Genomic DNA, 20,123 nt, shown 5'->3' on the forward strand with positions numbered 1-20,123 from the left:
TTTGCCCTGCAAACTAACACCAAGCTTTGTGACAGCCACAGCTTCCCAGGCACTGCCCCTGGGCATCTTGAGGGCACCTGGGAGCACACAGGTGAATTCACAGCTGCTCAAGCGGTGCCCAAAAATCACAGGGTGATCACAGGCCCAGGGAGCCAAGAGTTCCAGCTGTACAGAGCTCTGGTGCCATATTCCTGATCACTTGCTGCAGAGAGAGAGTGCCCTGGAAGGCTGAATCTTGTCGCTCCGTTTCTGCAAACTCATGGAACGCAGTAACTGGATCCCAGTTCGCTGGAACTGGCCTGCACGCAACAGTCCTAAGTATTGCTCTCTGCCACGTGAGACAAAGACAGTTTTCCTCCAGGTGCCCCAGTAGCTGATCTGCTTTCTCCTTGACCTGCAGTGAATGGTCAAGGGCTTCTGTGGGGAGCTGTGAAGGATGCAGAGGGAAGATTGCCTTTGAACATCCTTGGGAATGTTGTTGTTGCTATTGGGAAGGAGGGACGTGAGAGTCTGATGGCATGGAAACAAATGCAACAGCATGGTGTAGGGCTCACAGCAGGGCACTGAGAGCCAGGACACCTGCTGGTTTCTGTCCCAGACTGTGTTATGGATGTCTACAGTGTGGGGTACCTCACTCTGCCTTTCTGAGCATCACTTGCCCCTCTATGAAGTGGGGAGAATAATCTAGGTTGTACAGGTTCAGTTGCTTGCTCAAGGTCGGGGTGGGGCAGGTGATTTTCTTCTCAGTGGGACGAGTCCCAGAGGCTGAAGGTGCTGCAGCCGGGTCACCAGTGGGAAATGCCTGTGCACCTTGGCTGCTGGGTGGCCTGGTTTGAGAACACAGGTCCCAGGTGCAACTGTGCTCAGATACTATTACCTCAGGTGAAGTCCCAGGAAAGCAGCTGTTGCATCCCTGAGCTTTGCAAAATCCAGACCCCACCTCCTTGTGCAGACATGACCCTCAGAGGCATGTCCTGTGGGGATTGCCTAGTGCTGGAACAGCCCTGCTCTGTGCTGACCCATGGCCTGCATGCTCAGCCCTGGCTTCTGTCACCAGCAGCTTCTATTTCAGGATGACCTCTGTCCCTGGTACCCATAGAGCAGGGGCAGGCAATTATTTTGGGTGGAGGGCCGCTTACTAAGTTTTGGCAAGCCATCGAGGGCCGCATGACAGGCAGCCAGGGGCAGATAAGTATTAATTTTCTAAATTTTTTAGGGGCCCTGTGGGCTGGATAGAATGGCCTGGTGGGCCGCATTTTGCCCCCCCCTGCCATAGAGGCTGGTTACAAGGGACAGTACCTGACTGCCCTGGGGAAAGGGCTCACTCACTGACTGATAGGGAGGAGGCAGGGAGCATGGGAAAGGAGGAAAAAGGCAGCAGGGCAGAGGCTAGGAAAAATGCCACTTACCTTTTTTTGCGGCACAGAAAAGCCAGCAGCAAGAGGCTGGAGGAAAGCAGCACAAACCCCCCGATAAGCAGCATTACCAGTAACAAGGAGCCTGGGGAAGGAAGCAAGAGGTGAGCAAAGAGCTCTGCATTCAGGGCAAAGGGCTACATCATGCCTGCTCCTTGCAGAGCACACACAAGGCATAGGCTTCACTCCACCACTGCAGACACATGGGGCGCTTATACACAAGCTGCGAGGCTGCTCCGTCGCGCTGTAATTACAGTGTGTCAGAGCAGACATGATTAATTAAGTCTGCTGGAGCATGGTAATTACCGCACGCCAGCAGACATCAGCATGCTTACGCTTAAAAATGGCAGCAGGGGCCCTTTAATTAAAGCTCATTTGATGAGCTTTAGTTAAAGCGCCCCCACCACCATTTTTAGAGCAGGGATGCTGATACACAAGACACTCTGGGTGCTTAATTAGAATGGCTCTGCACACCCTCCTGGAGCACATGTATTAACACCCACAGAGCTTGGCTGGAGCCCCATTACAGCTACAGGTTCCCCCAGCTGGGAGTGGGGGCATGGATCCCTGCTTATTACCAAGAAAATATGAAGCCAGATTCTGCTCTTGCACCCACTCAGCACCAGTGCAACCTCACTGCCTTCAGGAGTAGCTCTGAGTTTACAACAGTGTCATGATACTGGCTTCACTGGGATGACTCCTGATGTCACCCAATTTGGGAGTTTTGGTGGGGGACAAGGAGGAATAACCAACCCCCATGGCAAAATATTCCAGGAACCGTGTCACATTAGCAAGAATTGCTTGAGCTCCTCCTTCACACTCTCCTTAGGATGGCCATCATAGAGGACAGTCTGGTTGTCCTCTGTCCTCTACTGATATGAAACCCAATGCCTTTATGTCCTCTATTTTTCTCTTGAAAGGGAAAAATAAAGGACATAAAGGTGTCGGGTTTTGTATCAATAGAGGACAGAGTACAGAGTAGCAGAAAACCAGAATGTCCTGTATGATGGCCACCCTACTCTCCTTTCTATTACAACGCACATCTTAGGTAACAGACTCCCGGTTGACCTTTTTCTGCTGCCCCTTGCAATTAATAAGAAGATGCTTGCCATGTAATTAAGTAAACTCAAGGGGACAAATTCTAGCTGAAGAGGATTGGAACAGAAGGGATAAGTCTTCCTGACCTGTCCAGAGAGGAAGGGAGCTGGGGCAGGGGGAGGAGGGCAACCTGTGATCTCAACTGAGCCATTGTAAATGCAGCATGACTCCACTGAAGCCCCAGCCTTGCTCCAGTGACACCAGTATTAGGGCCTGAGTCTCTTCTGAAAGGGACAAAACTGCAAAAGTGATGCCCTGGACAGGAATTGCACCCTTTGCTGTGGTCAGATTTCTCCTAACTCTTCTCAGTTTATTCCTTTCCCTTCCACACGATGCAAATACTGCTTCCCCTTAGCCCAGCCTGGTAGGCGCTCAGAGGAAGCTGCCTTCTGGAGCAAGGCTGGGGCTTGCAGCTGTCCCTTGTGTGACTGATCCTGCTTTCAGTGATACTGGTAGAACAGAAGTGATTTTATAGAAGTCAAGGAGTGCCCTGGATCTTTAATGTGCTGCCTGAGCTCTGGTTTATTAGGAAGGGATTTTCAAAGGCCCAGGTGGGATTTGGTTGCCAAAGTCCCAGTGGGAGCTGGAAGCCCTGCTGCCCCTTGAAAACCTCTTCCTTTCCCCCTTATTATGCCCACATTGTTGATGGGGGAAACTGAGTACAGAAGTTGAAAGTCTGCTTTAATGAAAAAAATAGGTGTGCACATACATGAAATCATCTGTGCATCATGGAACGGCTATGGGAGTCTGCACACCACTAGCCAATGACAGAGCCCTAGCCACCTGGGCTTACCAGGACAGGATCTGGCATGTGAATGTTGGTGTATGAGTCACACTAAATATCTCCTCCAGGTCACACTGAGAGAGTAGCTGAGCTGAGATGGCTAATGGTGTCTCTTCTGCCACCCCCAGCTCAGACCACTAGATCACTCTGCTCCTCTCCCTGTAAACACTCTGTGCTGCACGTACCTGCCTTCTCCGGGTTCATGGCAACTCCAGGGATCGGGGTGTAATTCACAGGGACACTGGTCAGGACGGGCACCTCTTTCGGGGCATTGTGCACTGCAAAGAATGAATGGTCAGCTCCTCACCTTAGGCCTGCGACCTGCATCAACCTGCTCCATCCTGCCACCTAGCACACCAGAGAGCTGCTGAGCACACAGCCCTGTGTGGGAGCTGGTAGGGGTGTTGTGCCCTCACTCTCCAGTCTGATCTAAGTGTGGCTGATGGTCTCTCATGGGGAGATTTCCCAAGGGGAGCCTGGTCTTTCCAAGGCTGACCCCTTGCTGATGGTCCCAGCACTTGGCTTTGTGGAAACAGGTTACAGGTCCAGAAAAAGAGTTCAGGCCTTGCCGTAGACTTGGGCTAAAAGCTGCCCCAGGTGATCCTAGCTGTCAATAGGTCGCTGTTCGTTCAGGCTAGGGAGTGAATAGCAGCTGGACAGTGAATGATAGTGGCTGCAACCTTCCCTGTTGGCTGTGCAAATGGGTGAACCTTAAATGAGGTGGCCCAATGGGCTGCTAGGCTTGGGAGAGCTTTGGACTTCAATTGTATCTCCCAGGTGTAACGCAGCCATCTCTGGGTGCCAACCTAACTTGTGCAGAGAAACTCTGGGGAGCTGGCTGGGGACATGGACTCTTCGGTCAGGCTGTGCATCCCCCAGCTGGACTCCAGACTCACCATAGGGCCGAAGGGCCCGTACTCGTGCCATCTGACATCCCAGCAGTGCCACCTTCAAGGCTATCCTCTGGTTCCAGCTCTCAGGCATGATGCGTACATAGCGAGCCAGGATTGGGGGGATGAACGTGTTGGAGACTTCTTGGTGGCTGTTGGCATTTCCCTCAAAGACCTGGGATGAGACAGGACAACAAAGGGATCAACAGGACAGAGCCCCAGCAAGCATCTAACACAGACATCCTCAAACACCCACTCTCCCTTGGCATGGGAGAGACTGGGCATGGGTCAGTCTGACCAGTCATATCAGGGTCTCTTTTGGTGTCTGTAGAGCCCCAGAAAATTCACACCGGAGCAACGAGAGCAAAGCTCATCCCACAAGCTGGTCTCATCTCTAGCCAGGAGAGATCTCTTCTCCACTCTCCCCTCTCCCCCACAACCAGGCTCCTTTGGCCCTTCACATCATCTCTCACCACTGGTGCAAACAGCTTCTCTTCTGCAGCTCCCACCATCTAGAAAAACCTCCCAGGGCAACAGCTCTCTGCCTCCCTTCAGATCTCAGCTGGAAAAGCCCCCTTTCTCTCTTTCAGTGCCAGTAACTGTTATTTAAGTATATTTGGGGATACACAAAGGGTAGGAAGAGAAGTGGCTGGAAGGAAAAGGTCCCAGATCCTTATGCTCCAAGGTGTATTTCTTACTCTTACATACACACACAGAATGGGAAGAGGTCCAGGGGTTTTCTTCTCTTAAAAGAGGGTGGAGAGAACTTTGCTCGGGATCAGACCTTTTGTGCACTCAGACAGACAGATTTTCTTGACAACACACACAGCACTTTGTATCTTTTTTCAAGTCCTGTTTTTGTTGTCTTTTCAATGTTAAGTTGATGGGCTGCAATGGGACTAACTGAACGGGGAGACAGCGTGTTAGATGGCTGGAGCACAGGGGTTTGTAGAACCAGGATTCCTGGGTTCTGTTCTCAGCTCTAATAACAACCTATTGAGGGGCTACAGGCAAATCACTTAATCTCCTTGTACCTCAGCTTCCCCATCTGTAAAATAGGGATAATACTGTGAGGATCTGGCCAGTGTCTGTCTCCACTATTGCCTTCCAATGGATGGAACCAGGGCTAAGTGTCGTAGTTCCTGTACCTCTAACAAGCAAAGGGAATTCTCCTTAAGCTCTGCAGGTACTGGCATGTGATTTCTGGAGCAGGAAGCTCTGGTGCTGTTCTTTCAGTCACTTTGAAATGCCAGTGGGCTGTGATATGCAGCATTTTGACAACCAGGAAGTCCCTATGAGCATCTTTACATGCGCTCTGGGGTTGTGGGGGGAATGTTTTAATTAGAGCAGCTCTTGGGTACCACTCTAATTAAAGTGCCCACAGTGTCTTGTGTATTCAGCATCCCGCGCTTCAAAATGGTAGCGGGGATACTTTAACTAAAGCTTGTTTGATGAGCTTTAGTTAAAGCACCCCCACTGCCATTTTGAAGTGCGGGGATGCTGAATACATGTGATGCCGAGGCTTCTGGAGCGTGCTCATTAGCACGCTCCAGCAGACATCAGGCACGTGTGTAAATCCCCTATGTGACTACAACTTGTTATGATACTACCCTGAGTGTAGGGATGCTTCATTTATGTTTGCTCATCATGTGAGAGCTATAGCAAGGGAAGGTATCTCTAAGAGGCAGATGCTGATTGAGGTCATCTCAGTGTAAATCTGGAATAACTCTGTTTCCACTAGTATCATTTCAAGCTTGCAGCAGAGTAAATAAGGCCAGAATCCGTCCCTACGCACGTACGTTGATATCGAGATTCTGTGGAGAAATAACCCAGCCTCAGCCTCTGTATCAACCAGCCAGGGGGCAGTTTCTTTAATTCCTATCACGCTCTCTGTTCCTTCTCCACTGTCCAGCCACTGCCGTCAGTGCAGACAATCTCACCTTGTCCTCCTGCCCACTGGCCGATCTGTAGGCTTTCCAATTCTTTCCATCTCTGCTGGACAAAACCCGGTAGGATTTCACATAGTAGTCGTATGTATCAGTGGATCCCTTGGTTATAATTCCTGTAAATAGGCACAGTCAGATCGTGGCATGGACAGTCGTTAGGGTTCTTGGTATGAAGGAGACTACTGGCATTCAAGGGGCTGAAATGGCTTCTGGGTTCAGCTTTGGGAAACAGAGATACGGGCCTCATGTCTGGTCTGATCAGACTGCACTGAAGCCAAAGGAACTAAACAGGAGCTGGGGTCAGGCAAGTGGTTAAGAACAGAGCAATATCTCCTTTTAACAGAGCAATACCCCTCATCCTTAGCAGTGGAGCAATGGTGAGTGGTAAGGTAGTGGTTGGTACAAGAGTCAGGACTCCTGGGTTCTTTTCTGGGAAGAAGCATGAATAGGTGACTGGGAGATGGGAATTTCAGCCAATCACATATGATTTTGGACACCCCCCCCCCCGCCCCGGTGTCTGTGCCTCAGTTTCCACATCTGTAAAATGGGCACAATGGCACTGCCTCAAGGATGGGGCTGATGCTTTGAGATCCCCTGAAGAGAGATCCCCTCATGCAGGGCAAAGTCATTACTAAGTTCCTCTCTCCCTCCAGGCATCTGCTGCTAGGAATTTAAGACAAGCCTGACATCATCGTGTCTTTTGCCACCTCATGCTACGAGCTGTGGAGACACAGGCCCTGGAAAAGCTTTGAGACCAACAGGTTTAAATTTTTAACCCCTCTAGAAGCCAAGTCCCTTCTCTCTGCCCAGCTCTGCCCAGGATGATGATCAGATAAGCCCCAAACCCTGCTCCCCGCCTGCATTCCACTCAGCCTCCAGCCGACTGCCTCACAATGCCTCCATTTTCCTCTTTCCAATTAACAAGCACATTCTGGGCCCGCCAGACAAAAGCCCCAATTTTTGTCAGGGCTCTCAAAACAAAAGCCGTTTGCTGGCAGCTGATGCAAGAGCATAATATTAACTTGTTCAGCTGGAGATGGTCCTACCCTGAGATAGCAGGGGGAGAGGGGCACAGGGGAAGAGAACAGAGCCAGGGATAGAAAAAAGCAAGAGAGAAAAGAATGAGAGAGAAGAGAAAGATCAAAAAACAAAGAGAGAGATAGAGAGAGAAGAAAAGGATGGAGTGAAAGGGAGAGCTGGAGAAATGAATTCTGTGGGCCCTGACACCTTGCATGCAAACTGGCTGGCGTCACAAGCAGGGCAGGAGGGGAAGGATAGGAAACAGAAAAGTCAACCTGGGGCAGATCATGCTCTTAGTTACATTGGTACAAATCTGGATTAGTTCCATTGACTCCAGTGTAGTTTCTTTTCCAGGATGACTACTGGCTTCAAAGGAGTTAGAGCCAATTTTGTGCAAGCTCCCTTCTTGCTCTGCTTCTGTACAGCACCTAGCACAGTGGAGTCCTGTTCATCACGGTGCTCCCAGGCATGACAGCAAAACAGATAGTAAGTAATGTTTTACATCGGTGAGAGATCAGAATTGGCTCTGCTGCCTTCCCCCACTTTTCCTATGCTGCTCTGCATCTAAGTTCATTTAAGCAGGGAATTCTTCTCTGAAAAATGCCTGTACTCTGGAAACCGGGGACTGCCCAGGCACCAGGATAGAGGGCCCCCCAAATCCACCACCAGGGATATCTCCATTAAGGAGGTTGGGATCTGTTGGGACCATTGGAAGCAGAAGGAACATCCCACTGTGTGTGTACTGGGGAAGGCCTGTGGCTGTTGAGATGCACCCATTTCAGCAGAGCTCCTCCTAATATACCCTGGCATAAATGGGGTCAGAATAAGACCTACAGTGGCTAGATTCTGCCTTCAGTCACACTAGAGTAAATCTGGAATGACCCTCACTGAGAGTTATGGAGAAGTCCCTCAACCGAAGATCTGCCTCCTCCACAATGTGGACAATGGGGGTAGGGTAATCATTTTTACCCCTGCTGAGAAGTTGGCCCTGCACCCTCTGCTTCAGCCCTGGAGGAAGAGAAAGATTCTGATACTTACTGACCTGTGATGTTCTTCCTTCCCCCCAGGTCTATCTCGAGCCACTGTGTGTCTGCGCTGGGATCAGCAGCCCAGGAGTACCCACTGGTGCTGAGAGCCGCCCGCTCGGCCGTCCAGAGCTTGTACTGCCCCATGGCGGTCACCTCATGCCAGGAAGAGGAGGCGTTGAAGCCAGCTGCTTCCAGGGCATCATCACAAGCTGGAAATGGAAGGGCAGAACATGAAAGTCTCCCCAGGAGGCCAGTGCCAACACAAGCTGCCTTTCCTCCTTGTCCTGGGTGGGCCCCAGGGCAGCAGTGGGGAGCAGGGGCCAGTGGCTTAGCTCCACGTGCTGGAAGGGAGTGTGGCGAGGCTTAATGAGAAATGTCTGTCTTTGGCAGGGCATCAGGTTGGGGGAAGCCTCAGCAAAAGGTTGGCCAGTCTGTTTAACTCAGCATTCACTGCTGAGGAAGCTGCCTACTACCTCTTGCTAACTCCTCTCCCGCCCTGCTTCCCTCCTCCGCCTCCGCGCTGACAGCTAGCTCAAGCACTGGTTATGGGAAGGGAAGGGCTCTGTTCCCAGGCTGTGGGCCCAGAGACACAGTTCTTCCAACAGGGAGATTCCTTTATCCCAAATGAGAGGGTCAAGCTGTTCACCAGGCTTCAGCAGGCAAAGGTCACTGTGAGAAAAGGATACTGAGGCTGCAAAATGTGCAACCTCCCCACGTACATTCTGGCCTGATTACTGCTTACGTCACTTTGAACCCCTGGGCCAAGTGCTCAGCAGGTGTAAATTGGCATGGATCCAAAACCTACAACAGCGAAACGCTGATTCACATCAGTAGCTAAGACCTGATTTACACCCAGGCCCAGAGATCTGCTCTTGTTCCTCGCAAAGCAGATGGGGCAGGGGAGTTGGGCTTATCTGAGGACAAAGGGAGACTGGCGTACCTTTGTGAAAAACGAGGCGCTTTTCAGACAGGGATCCCCTATTTGAAGAAAAACAGATGAAAGTTATAAAAAAGGGAGGAAAGACGCTGGTCTCACAGTGGAGTCAAGCAGACATCCCCCTGCTGACAGGAGCGGAGCCACCCCTCTCCAGCCCCGGGTTTTGTATAACACTAACCCCTACAGTCCCTGAAGCTCTTCCAGATTTGTCTCAGGGCAACTAAGGGCAGAAAGGGACAGAGGGGCTAAGGTCTTCTCACACACTGATGCCATCAATGTCAGCGGCTTTCCTCCTGATTTACACCAGTGGGAGTGAGAGGAGAGCCAGGCGATGTGCCAGAGGGAGAGACAAACCCAAAGCAACATGTTTTCCTTCCTGTAACACCACTGCAAGTCAATCTGACCTAAGCGATATAAGCTACGGGTGGCCAGCCACACACAGCATGAAGGAGCACAGCTCCTCACTTCCATGGAACTGCATCCACGCTTTGCAAATGCCCTTCCCACACCCCAGCCCCGGTCCCAGTCCCAGTCCCAGCTTTCCTGACCCTTGGTCAGTGATGAACCCTGGCTCCTACAAACAAGACCAGACCCCATTGAACTAGTGCAGAAAAAGCAAACAGCTCCTTGCTCCACTAGGCTCAGTTCTGTGCTCCGCATCTGATGAGATGCAGCTTGGCCCTGTTCACACCAGTGCCTGACTGGGCTCAGGCAGGGTTGCTGGGGAGAAGAGGCTGTCTCGATGCTGCTGACATATCCCAGAGCAAGTCTCTGTCTGGACAAAGCAGCAGCTAGATTCACTGGACCACTTCAATATGAACTGGCTTTAGTGACTGGTTATGAAAAGCAGCACTCCTGTGCTTTTATATTCATCTGAAAAGCTTTACACTCATTCAGGAGCAGATGAAGCCTCACATGCCCTCCAGGCCCATAAATTAAATTAGTATCACTATGCCCATTTCAAAGATGGGAAAAGAGCAGCACAGAGACATCCACTGCCTTGCTTATGCTCAAGGTCACACTGCAGGTTAGTGGCTGAGGTGACAACAGGCTCAGAGTCTTCCAGGGCCCCAGGCACTGGACACTTCAAAGAAAGTGTGGGCCAAGTTCTGCAGGCAGTGCTTACCTAAACCTGCTAGAGCCTTTAGCCTGAGTAAGAGCTGTAAGCTTTGGTCCCCTCCTTTTTGATCTGCATTTTGCCCCCCAGAAACAGTGGGCCAGATCCTCCCTCAGCATTAATCAGCCTGGTTCCATTGGATTAATTTATGCCAGCTATAGATTTATCTTTGGAGGACAAACTGGTCCAACTCTGGCTGCTCACTGACTCATCAAAGATGCTAGCTACTCACCTCTTGGAGTGGAGTCCATTGGCAAAGGCTGATTCATAGAGAGTGATCCCTTTCTGCCGTGATAGAGTGACCTGCCCTCCCAGCTCATCCAGGATCACTCCAGCATGGACAGCTGCTTTGCAGAGAACTGAGGTCTGGCGGGAACAGGGAAGCAGTGAATAGAAGGGAGGAAGCGAAAAAAATCCCCAGTAAAAGAACTCAGCCCCATCCATCCTGAATGGGACAATTCCCCAGAAGAGAGAGGGCCAGATCTCTGGTCACATGGGTGTAAGTCCAGGGCAGTGCTATTTATTTCAGTGACTATTACTATCTAATGACCAGTTCTGATCTTACACCAGTATGAACTGGGAGTAACTTCATGGAAGAGAGATTGGTATCAGGCCCTTTCTCAGGCAAATTTAGTTCTGGTTTCAAGACCACCAGGATGACAGCCCTGGACCTTGGAGGTCTCCATGTAACCACTGATCAGACAGAGCAAGAGGCTTCTCTACACTACCTGCCAACCTGCTGGGGCTGGAGGAACTCATGGAATTCACCTTCCAGGACCCACTGAGCCCTGCCCTCTGCCGAGACACCCGTAAGCAGTGGGTTTGTACAGCCATGCTGGCACTGTGGCATGGATGCCTCTCCATCCAGAAAAGGGCTCTTCAACACCCATGCCACACCAAATCATCTCAAGTCAGTGATGGCTGCAGCACTGAAGTTGGTACTCACATCTCGGTAGCCCTGGTTGGTGTTGCCCCAGATATCACCAGCTATTCCCTTGCAGCCTGCAGGGCAGTAAACACTGAAATACATGACAAATGATTAGTGCCTGAATCAAGGTCTTGCTCCTTGGGACTCAGGGCCTTACTTTCCATCCTATTACTTCCTTGTAGCTATCTCAGACATCAGTGACCCACAACCCTGCTAGCTGCAGCTTCCTCTGTCCCCAGAACAGATATGGCTGTGCAAGGTCCTCTGAGATATTCAGTTTCCATGGCCCATGAGGCTCTGAGGCTACCAGAAAGGGTGAACTGTGTGATGTGCATTGAGGATCTAGTAGATTTATTTACATGTCAAAGAGTGCCCCTCCCATGGTAATGGGAAGAGCCTGCAAACTATCTCCCATTAAAACCGGTCCAGACCTTTACATGCATTTTCACTGGCTCTCTCTGTCCCTGCTGTATTCATACTGTGCAGGCATTCTACCAGTCAAGTTCTCTGGCAGGGAAGGGCCTCAGCCTGGGGAATTTTAACCACATCCCGTAGAGCGTTCACAGGAAGAGAACTGTCAATTTATAATGCAACTATTCCCACCAGAAACCTCCATTCGGGCACATTTGGATGTGACCCATGAGTCCAATCAAAATGAGCTTGGATTCTAAATATCAGATACAACGACGGAGCAACAGGTAGAGAATTGTTGGCGGATAGCAGATGGAAGATCCTCTTCACTGGATTTTTTTCAAGAAGAAGCTTCTTTTTGGGAGAATATAGGAATAGTGCGTGCTACATTCATGCAGGGGGTTGGACTACATGACCCCTGAGGTTCCTTTCAGCCCTACAGTTATGATAAATATGGGGGACATCACTGACCAGCTGTTGGGCAAATCTGTACCTAGGAAAGGAGGAAATATTTGTCAGATAAATTATTCACCCATGTAGTGAATCAGCTGGTGGGTGGCTAATAAGCATTAATAACCCTCAATTATTGCATCTTTCATTGGATGAGCTCATAGTGTTGTACAGTGATTAATTAAGCTTCACAATTCCCCTGAGGGAGAGGCATAACCCCTACTTGACTGGGTTGAGGGGAGTGAAATGAGGAAAGGGCAGTTGTGGGATGGGGACGTGACTTGCCAAAAGCCTTTAGTCAGTGGCAGAATTTGGTTCAGAATCCAGGAACTCTGTTTCTACCGTCCTGTCTGCATTAAGGAAATGCACTGTCTATTGTCCCAGGCTCTCCAGATTTCCTCTTCCCCAGTGTTATTGTGCTGATCAGAGAGTCAGCAGAGTCACCTTCCAACTGGATTGGATCCACAATAGCTCATTTTGAGAAAAAAACATCTTTCCCTAGAAACCCACTCACCTGATCTGTTGTTGGCTGTAATGGGTGCCCTTATCCAAACAGGAAATCAGATCTAGAAGATAGACAGAGAAGTTAGTGGGTCAGTGAACTCAGCCCAAGCCCACAGGGATCTCCTTGACCCCTGGCAGGCTCCTCTGCTGTTTGTTATAGTGACAATATGGCAAGACAGGCCTTGAATCTGAATCTTCACAGAGCAGCTTCACATAAACACTGTCACATTAAGTGCATCAAGTCTCTCCTGATTTACATCCAGGGTCATTTGGTACAGGTCCTAGCACAGGGGTAGTAAACCCCCCCACTTGTTATTACTATAACCCCCCCCCTGTCTCAGAGCTGTCCAACAGCAGTGTACAACCCAGACAGCTCATGTCATGCCCAGGGAGCAATGCCATATTACATGGTAATTGTAACACCCCCAGACATTTGCCAAGGGCCACTGTAACTTCTCATTGACTTCTAATCGAGTGGCCTTGACTCTGGTTAGCTTAGGCTGATGGCCATCTACCTGCTTGGGCTGCAGGCTCCTTGGGGCAGGGACCATCTGTTTGTTCAGTACCTAGTGTAGTGGAGGCCAGGTGCATGGCTGAGGCTTTGAGATGCTACTATGACACAGATGATTCTGGATGTGGCCCTCACCCAACAAATAGTTTATCCTCTCTCACATAGTTTGGTCTTATCCTCTCAACACTCCTGGAAGGTCTGGAAATAGCTCGATGGAATAGCGGTCCAGAGATATTAAGTGATCTGACCAAGGTCACTTCAAGCAAGGTCTAGAGTTGAACCCAGCTGTTCTGAATCCCAGGTTTCTGCCTTAACCACAAAGCCACCCTTTCCAGCAGCCCAAGGTCAGGAGTGGATGGAGGCTTTGGAAGCTGATGTGGGATAGGTTCTTAGGCCCACATCCTATCTGAGTCACAGTTGCCTTTTTAGTGTTGGGAGGGAATTTATCCCCATGGGTTCACCCTGTCCTAACAACACAGGAGATTTTCATTTGAAAATATGTGGGAACTGGGAGAAAAAGACAAGCCATAAAGCTTCCATGAGGGGCTCCACTCTCCAACCTTTCCCCAGCTTTCAGACTTGTCCTGGATAGGCCAGCATGCTCCCAGCCCCTGCTCTGGTGGGTACCTTCCAGATGCCTGCATTAATAACCATTCATCTACCCCATCATCCTGCAAGTTAGACACCTCTTCTAAAGTGACTTTTTCTTTCCAGCGTTGTTTTATTCGATGACCCAAGGATTTAAATAAAAGGTTAATAGTGCCTCCCATATTCTTGTCAGGTGAGTATCACGATCCCTGCATTACAGAATGGGAAGCAGCCTGCTTCCAGGGAAGACATCAGGACACCCAAGTTGTTGTTATTCTCCTCTTAGAAAGGAAGTTACACACTGAAGCCCAGTGTCTTTGGATTCCCGGCAGTGTAGCCCCCGCCACCCTCTCTCCCAGTCTTCCAGAAACCACAGAGGACTGAAGAAAAAGACGGTGACTCATGAATGTTTGTGGTGTAAACTCAGCAAACAATGTGTGAGCCCTTCTCTTGAAAAATCAGGAGCCTAATTTTCACATAGGCAGCTACTCCTGGCAGCTTAATGTGGCTCTTAAAGGGAACTTGTACCCACTTTAAGGCTCTTTATATTGCCAGAATGGAGCACAAAGGCAGCAGTGCAGAGGGAAGCAGGCACTCTGTACAAACATGCTCCCACAGAAAACTCATGATGGCATTGCAAGGGATAGAGGATTCACCAGCCCAGGTGTGGGACAGCTGTAGTACTCCTGAGTGACCAAGGCATGGATCATGCATATCATCCCAAAGGAGAGCTCCTCAAATCTCCCTACCATACCTAACAGGATTCTGCACAGGCCACCTGTGCCACAACAAAGGTCTTAGCCATGCTGTTTAATTGGCCACTGCCAGCCTCTGGTTATCTGATCACATGGCACTAGCTTCCTCACCTCCAGCTGCTCAATGCACTTCAACAACAGAGACATTCAATATGTTCCTAAAGTTGCTTTGCCATGGAATCAACTGGTCAGGCTGACAATGCCATAAAGGTGTGATGTGGTCCCCAGTGGGAACGGAGTTGTCCAGTATGTTTTGAATGGCAAGGGAGGTGCTTTTCACAACAGGACAGGACAACATCCTGGAGACAATCATTCTCTTTAAATATAGGGCAAGAAGCCAAGAATCCCCTGCTGTGCAGATCACCCAAGGCAGCATGACTGCGAGCATTCAAAAGGACTGTTTGAATCCTTGGCCATCCTGGGAAAGGTGTTCTGGGTCTTTTAGGTGTAGGAAAATCCATATTTGGAAAGAGAAGGAGGACATTTTTTATGGAAGGTTGGCAATTTTTTCCCCCATGGCAGCTGTTTGAATGTGCCACATCACAGCAAGAGCGACTGTTGGGATTTCCACGTGTCAAGCAGTATAAGGTGGCCAAAAGTGACTGATAAATGCAAATATTAACCTTATGTATCTATGCTCACATCCCCATATGCAGGGGTGTCCACATGATAAACTGCATTTGGCACATAGCTTTGCTGAAATGTTGCTTACTCAGCTCCTGCAATGTGTTGGAAAATTCCAGCCCCCCAAGCACTTATCAGATTCCAGTTTTTTTAAACTACAGATATCTTTCCCCCTCTCCACAACTATGGCATCCTCCCCCACACCCGTCCCCTCCCATCCCGCAGTGCAAAATTACATCTGTCTATGGGCCAGGATGGACTAGTCCAGTCCTGAACCAGGCTTAGGAGCTCATATCTTGGGACTTTGCAATGTGGAACTGGAAGCTGAATACCACTGAAAAGGGTGTTTTCCACACCTTCGATAAGTTCCCAGTATTCCCTCCCAGATACAGGCTATCTTGTGGTATCACGCTTTAAAACTGTCACATTATTGCATATGGAGAAGCAAATTTTAATTATTTTCAGGGGTCTATTGATTTTAATTGTGCTCTCCCTGTGACCCCTGCATGGATGAAGACTAAGACACCTGGCTTTGATGGTGAAATGATATATCAAGTGTTGCCAATGTAAGACTGAAAACTCTTTAAATAAAATCCCTAAAATAGATTTGTTCCATGTATGGCAGGTTCAGAACTTGTGATACTATGAGGCCAATTAAGGAGTTAATTGGCATAGATTTAGGGTGATCAGTGCTGCTTCATCCCAGCTTCAGCAGACTTGTCTGGCTCAAATGCAGGCCAAGAAACCTTCTGCAGTAGCCCAAAGCTGATGTAAGGAGGCCTTAAGTGTCTGGGCCACATAGACAGTGTACTGATTTGTCCTTTAGCTCACTTAAGAGAAAGTTTATGCTCATAGTGCAAAGAGATGCCGGGTTCAAATCCTGCTGTCAGCCTCAGCAGGGCAGCATCAATATCACAAATCCCTGATATGGGGCAGCATCACTGGTGGACCTCAGAGTCCTTTGTCCCCTAGAGAGAGGACTAGAGAAGATAACCACCGTGATGGGTTCTCTTGGGCTGCCCATCCCAGCTTTCCCTGGAGTTCTCACAAGACTATGCTGGGGACAATGAACCTCCTGCATGGACTCCAGACATCCTGGCTGCATTTCCCTGGCATGGCCTTCTGGAGCCATTTGGAGTGAGTGAGGAGGATTTGTGTTGAGCAACCAGTGTCCCATTACTGACAGCCCCCTTCCCCCATCTCAGAATAGCGGGATGTCCCCTACCTGGGTGCTGGCTGGTGGCATAGGAGAGCAGGAAGCCACGCCCTGAGCGGTGAGTGGTGCTGTTGAATAGGATGGTCAGCGAGGTGGAGTTTGTCACCAGAACCTTTGGCATCAGCCTTGAATTCCTGCAGTATGGACCTGCCGAGGGAGAAGAAACATCTGATATCTGCAGGGAAATCCACGGAAACCCTGAGGACAGGATATTCTTCATCTTCTGGGGCAAAGGGTTTTGCTTGCATTAGTTTGGGCCTGATTAACTAGAGTTGCTGCCAACTGTGGCCCCATGCCTGTGATGGTCTGCTCCTTTGTGTGCCTAGTCTATCTGCTCATCACCAACCTGAGCAAGCCACAGCCACAGCCGCCACATGCACCTGCAGCTTGGGACCTGAGGCTTGGGTAGAACAGGACTGATCAGAACCTGCCACCATTTTGCACAAGGTAAGACAGAGACCAGAGCAAGAGAAAGGAGCCAAGGAACCTGGGTTAGAGAAAGGCTTGGGAAAAGTTAAAAGCAGAGAGGTGGGAGCTGTGCAGAGCTCTACAGGCCAGGAGAACATTTTGGACAGGACAGAGATGTTTGGGAGGCAGAGGAGGGTGAGGAAGAGGGAAGGGATGTGGTCCAGGCTGGAGGTGAAGGAGACTGGTAGTAAGACTGGAGGAGAGTGAGAGAAGAAGGGTGTGGGGTAGAAGAGGTACAGGCAAGGGAGAGGTCAAAAAAGGGTAGCAAAGGGAGGAATTGTAGAGGGGTTCCCAAGCAATGACCAGTCTTCTGGCATGTCAGCTCAGAGTTTGGCAAAGCACCTGGTGGAGGCCAGAGCTGGTGTTGCTGCAACTTTGCAGTGGGCTCCTGAAATCAAAATCACCCCAGTTGCTCCCATCCACCCATGACTTAGAATTCAGCCTCGCTTCCACCAAAACCTAGAGCCAATGTCCTGCTGAGCAGGATTAAGCCCTCACAGAAAGACCAAACAAGAGTTCATTCTAGCTGAGGTGATGCTTAGGAGAGCATTAGCCCCGTGGGAAGCTGCCTGGGCTCAAAGTGCTCGGTTGCTCCTTGCAGGGGGGGCGGGGAGCGAGAGAGAGGGTGGCAGTGGGAGAGGAGAGGCTGCCTGCAGAGAACTCGTCTGCAGCATCATCTCCGACTAATGCACCCTGAAGAGATGGCCCACATGGCCAGACTCCTTTTGCAGTAATGAATCTGTTTCCTTCCCCTGAACCTCATGCTGGCTCAGTGAACAGAGTTGCTCTGCAGGGTGAGCTGAGGTCCAGCACATGCATCTCTGCTGTGGAGGGTTTTCAGAGCATTTGGTGCAGTCCTTCATCCTCCAAACCAGACTGAAAACAGGGCTCTTGGGGGCAGGCTAAGCCCCCATCAGCCTCTGGAAGGGGTCTTACACCCCTGAAGAGCTGGTGTCAGCCATGAGTCCAGGAGAATGCACCAGACGCATCCTCTTTAGTCTGGTGGTTCCAGTCTCACTGGTATCACCCAATAGACCAGAGGGATGCTGTAGGTTACACATGAGCACACCCGTATAGCAGCACATTTAAACTGAAGGCTCATTCACACCAACCCAGAGCCAAAGAAGCAGGATTATCTAGTTGGAGCTTGGGAGGTTTTAGGTGGCACTGGTGTTCAGGAATCACTTTGTCCACCACTGAATTGCAGTCTCCTCTGAAGCAGATCCGGGGAGCTGCTGAACAGTGCACAGGTGCTCTGAACAATTTAGGATGGGAGTTGATGAATCTGGGGGTGGGTTCTGGTCCCCAGCATCCTGCAGGGGTTGTAGGAGATGCTTGGGCATGGAAGTGCAGGGGCCAAAGAAAATGCTTGGGCACTGGAGGGAAGATATAATTGAACCTACATGGTGGCTGTCCTCAGTGAGGACAGTGGGAGAGGAGGGGAAGGCTGGGAGTATTTAGTGTGTTTAGTCCTAGAGCTCAGGCTCTGATCTGTTGATTTGAAAATTAGGCCCTTTATGGAGATCAGGTTTTGAGGGAACTGCCCGTTAGAAATGAGGGAGCCCTTCACAGCTCTTATTTCAGGCTAAGACAACTTGTCCCACTTGGAAGCTCTTCACAATCAAAAGGGCTAGAGACTCAGGGCCAAAACCTCTACTGGTGTCAGTCAGATGCACAGAACTAGCCCAAAGGACACTAGCTGAGGCCTGCCCTTGTTGTTTTAGCGAAATATTAAACTCTGGCAGAATCTGAGCCAAATCAATCATGCAAAGCCCAACTCTGTATCACTGGCCCTGGACTAAACAGAAGCTACCCCATATGTCTTGCTATTGATCTTTCTGAAAGATCCACATCTCAGAGCTGGTGCCTCCGCCTTCAGTATCAGGCGGGGCAATGCCACCAGGTGGACAATGCTTGCAATCTCCAGTGTGTGCATGTGCTTCAGACCAGGCCAGATCCTCAGCCCATTTGACCAGGAGAAGTGCAGATTCCAGGGGGGCTCTTCAAACAGCTTGGCGCCTGCTTGCTCCCAGAGCCAGCAAAATATCCACTCTCCTCCAGTTGTTCTGGTATGCAAGGCAGAGGCAATACAATTCAACTCCCACAGGGTTCCCAGAATAGCTTCTAATAAGGGCCTCTTAATTACATCATGTCTGTGGATCGGGTGACAGGCAATCCTAACTAACAGCTCTTATCAGGCTCCTACTTGCTGGATCAGCGATCCCACCTCCCCCTGCCTCCCTTCCCTGGGCTGGCCCCAGTGTAAAGTACTCTGTCAATGGAAAGAAAGTCCAGCTCACTAAGACAGATCAACAGATCAATATTGATTCATCTGACACCACTGGAAGATGGCAGCTGGTGAAGGGGTCATCAGTTCCAGGCCCCCTCCTTTCCTCTTTACATAAATCAAAGGACCAAGTCCATAAATCCTCCAAGCTTTGAACCATTTAATCCCAATGAATCTGTAATATCTACCTCCCTGATTAAAACTGCAGCTTAACTAGGAAACAGACACAGAGAAGTGCCTGATGATGATTTCCCTCTGGCTTGTAGCAAGGTCAGTCCACAGCCCGTCTCCATCCCCACAGTCCATCCCCCTTCTGCTGACTGGCTTCGCAGAGAGGCCAAACGGGATATTCTGCTTCACTTCATTTGGGTTCTTATGTCACACCCATCACCATGGCATCTGGGCCCCTTTCAGAAATGTAGTGACCCATGGTGCCCTGATGAACAACTGAAGCCCACAGCTAGCTCTTCAGCCTATCCTTCCCCTGTGTGAACTGAAGGCTTTGGTCCCCGGTACTGTCAATCCATCCATTGCCAACAGCTCTACCCTGGTCAGAAGCAGAAATCAGGAGTAGCTCTGCCGAACCCACCTCTGATTCTGATCTCACCCAGCCTTTACACTAGTGTTACTCCGTTTCTTTCACTCCTGATTCACTGCTGTCCAGGGAGAGTGGAGTCGAGCCCCTGGTTTGTTTAGAGACTGGATTTCCTCCAAAGTCCTGCCCACGCTAATGCACGGGCGGGAGCCTTTGATGACTGTACTTGACTCTGCCTGCCAGGCTCCTTTCCTTTCAGGAGTTTCCGAAATGCTGACTGGGCGTAAAAGTTTTTAAAGTGACACTACAAGGATAAAAGTCCTAGGGCCAGATCTTGAGGCTGGGCAAAGTGCATTGGTTCTGAGGGGTCTGAGGGGGAGGGCCATTCATTCACCTCTCCCCGATTCTGCAAGCTGTGGGGGCCAAACTGACCCCAGGACAAATTAGAACAGCCTAAGAGCTGCTGTAATTCACACTGCTTAACAAATATTCCCGGTCTCCCTCTTTCTCTATTGCTGGATGACTGACGCCATCCATCCCTCATGCACCATGATATGTCCCATACTTTCTCGAGGCTATTTTGGAACACCCCCATGCCAGCTGGGGCATCA

The 20,123-nt window shown here is 50.1% G+C and overlaps 1 protein-coding gene across 1 annotated transcript in view; it reads right to left on the reverse strand.

The window, feature by feature from the left end:
* LOC102374479 (discoidin, CUB and LCCL domain-containing protein 1-like) overlaps positions 1–20,123 on the reverse strand; it is a 55,625-nt gene that overhangs the window by 3,959 nt on the left and 31,543 nt on the right. The window contains exons 4-13 of the mRNA XM_025201956.1: positions 16,232–16,369; positions 12,539–12,590; positions 11,182–11,254; positions 10,468–10,601; positions 9,122–9,159; positions 8,196–8,390; positions 6,128–6,249; positions 4,194–4,362; positions 3,483–3,575; positions 1,410–1,500 (exon numbers count right to left, since the gene is read on the reverse strand). Coding sequence (XP_025057741.1) covers positions 1,410–1,500; positions 3,483–3,575; positions 4,194–4,362; positions 6,128–6,249; positions 8,196–8,390; positions 9,122–9,159; positions 10,468–10,601; positions 11,182–11,254; positions 12,539–12,590; positions 16,232–16,369 — 1,105 coding nt within the window. The remainder of the gene's footprint in view (positions 1–1,409; positions 1,501–3,482; positions 3,576–4,193; positions 4,363–6,127; positions 6,250–8,195; positions 8,391–9,121; positions 9,160–10,467; positions 10,602–11,181; positions 11,255–12,538; positions 12,591–16,231; positions 16,370–20,123) is intronic.

The sequence above is a fragment of the Alligator sinensis genome, unplaced genomic scaffold (assembly GCF_000455745.1).
Source record: "Alligator sinensis unplaced genomic scaffold, ASM45574v1 scaffold883_1, whole genome shotgun sequence".
NCBI classification, from domain to species: Eukaryota; Metazoa; Chordata; order Crocodylia; family Alligatoridae; genus Alligator; species Alligator sinensis.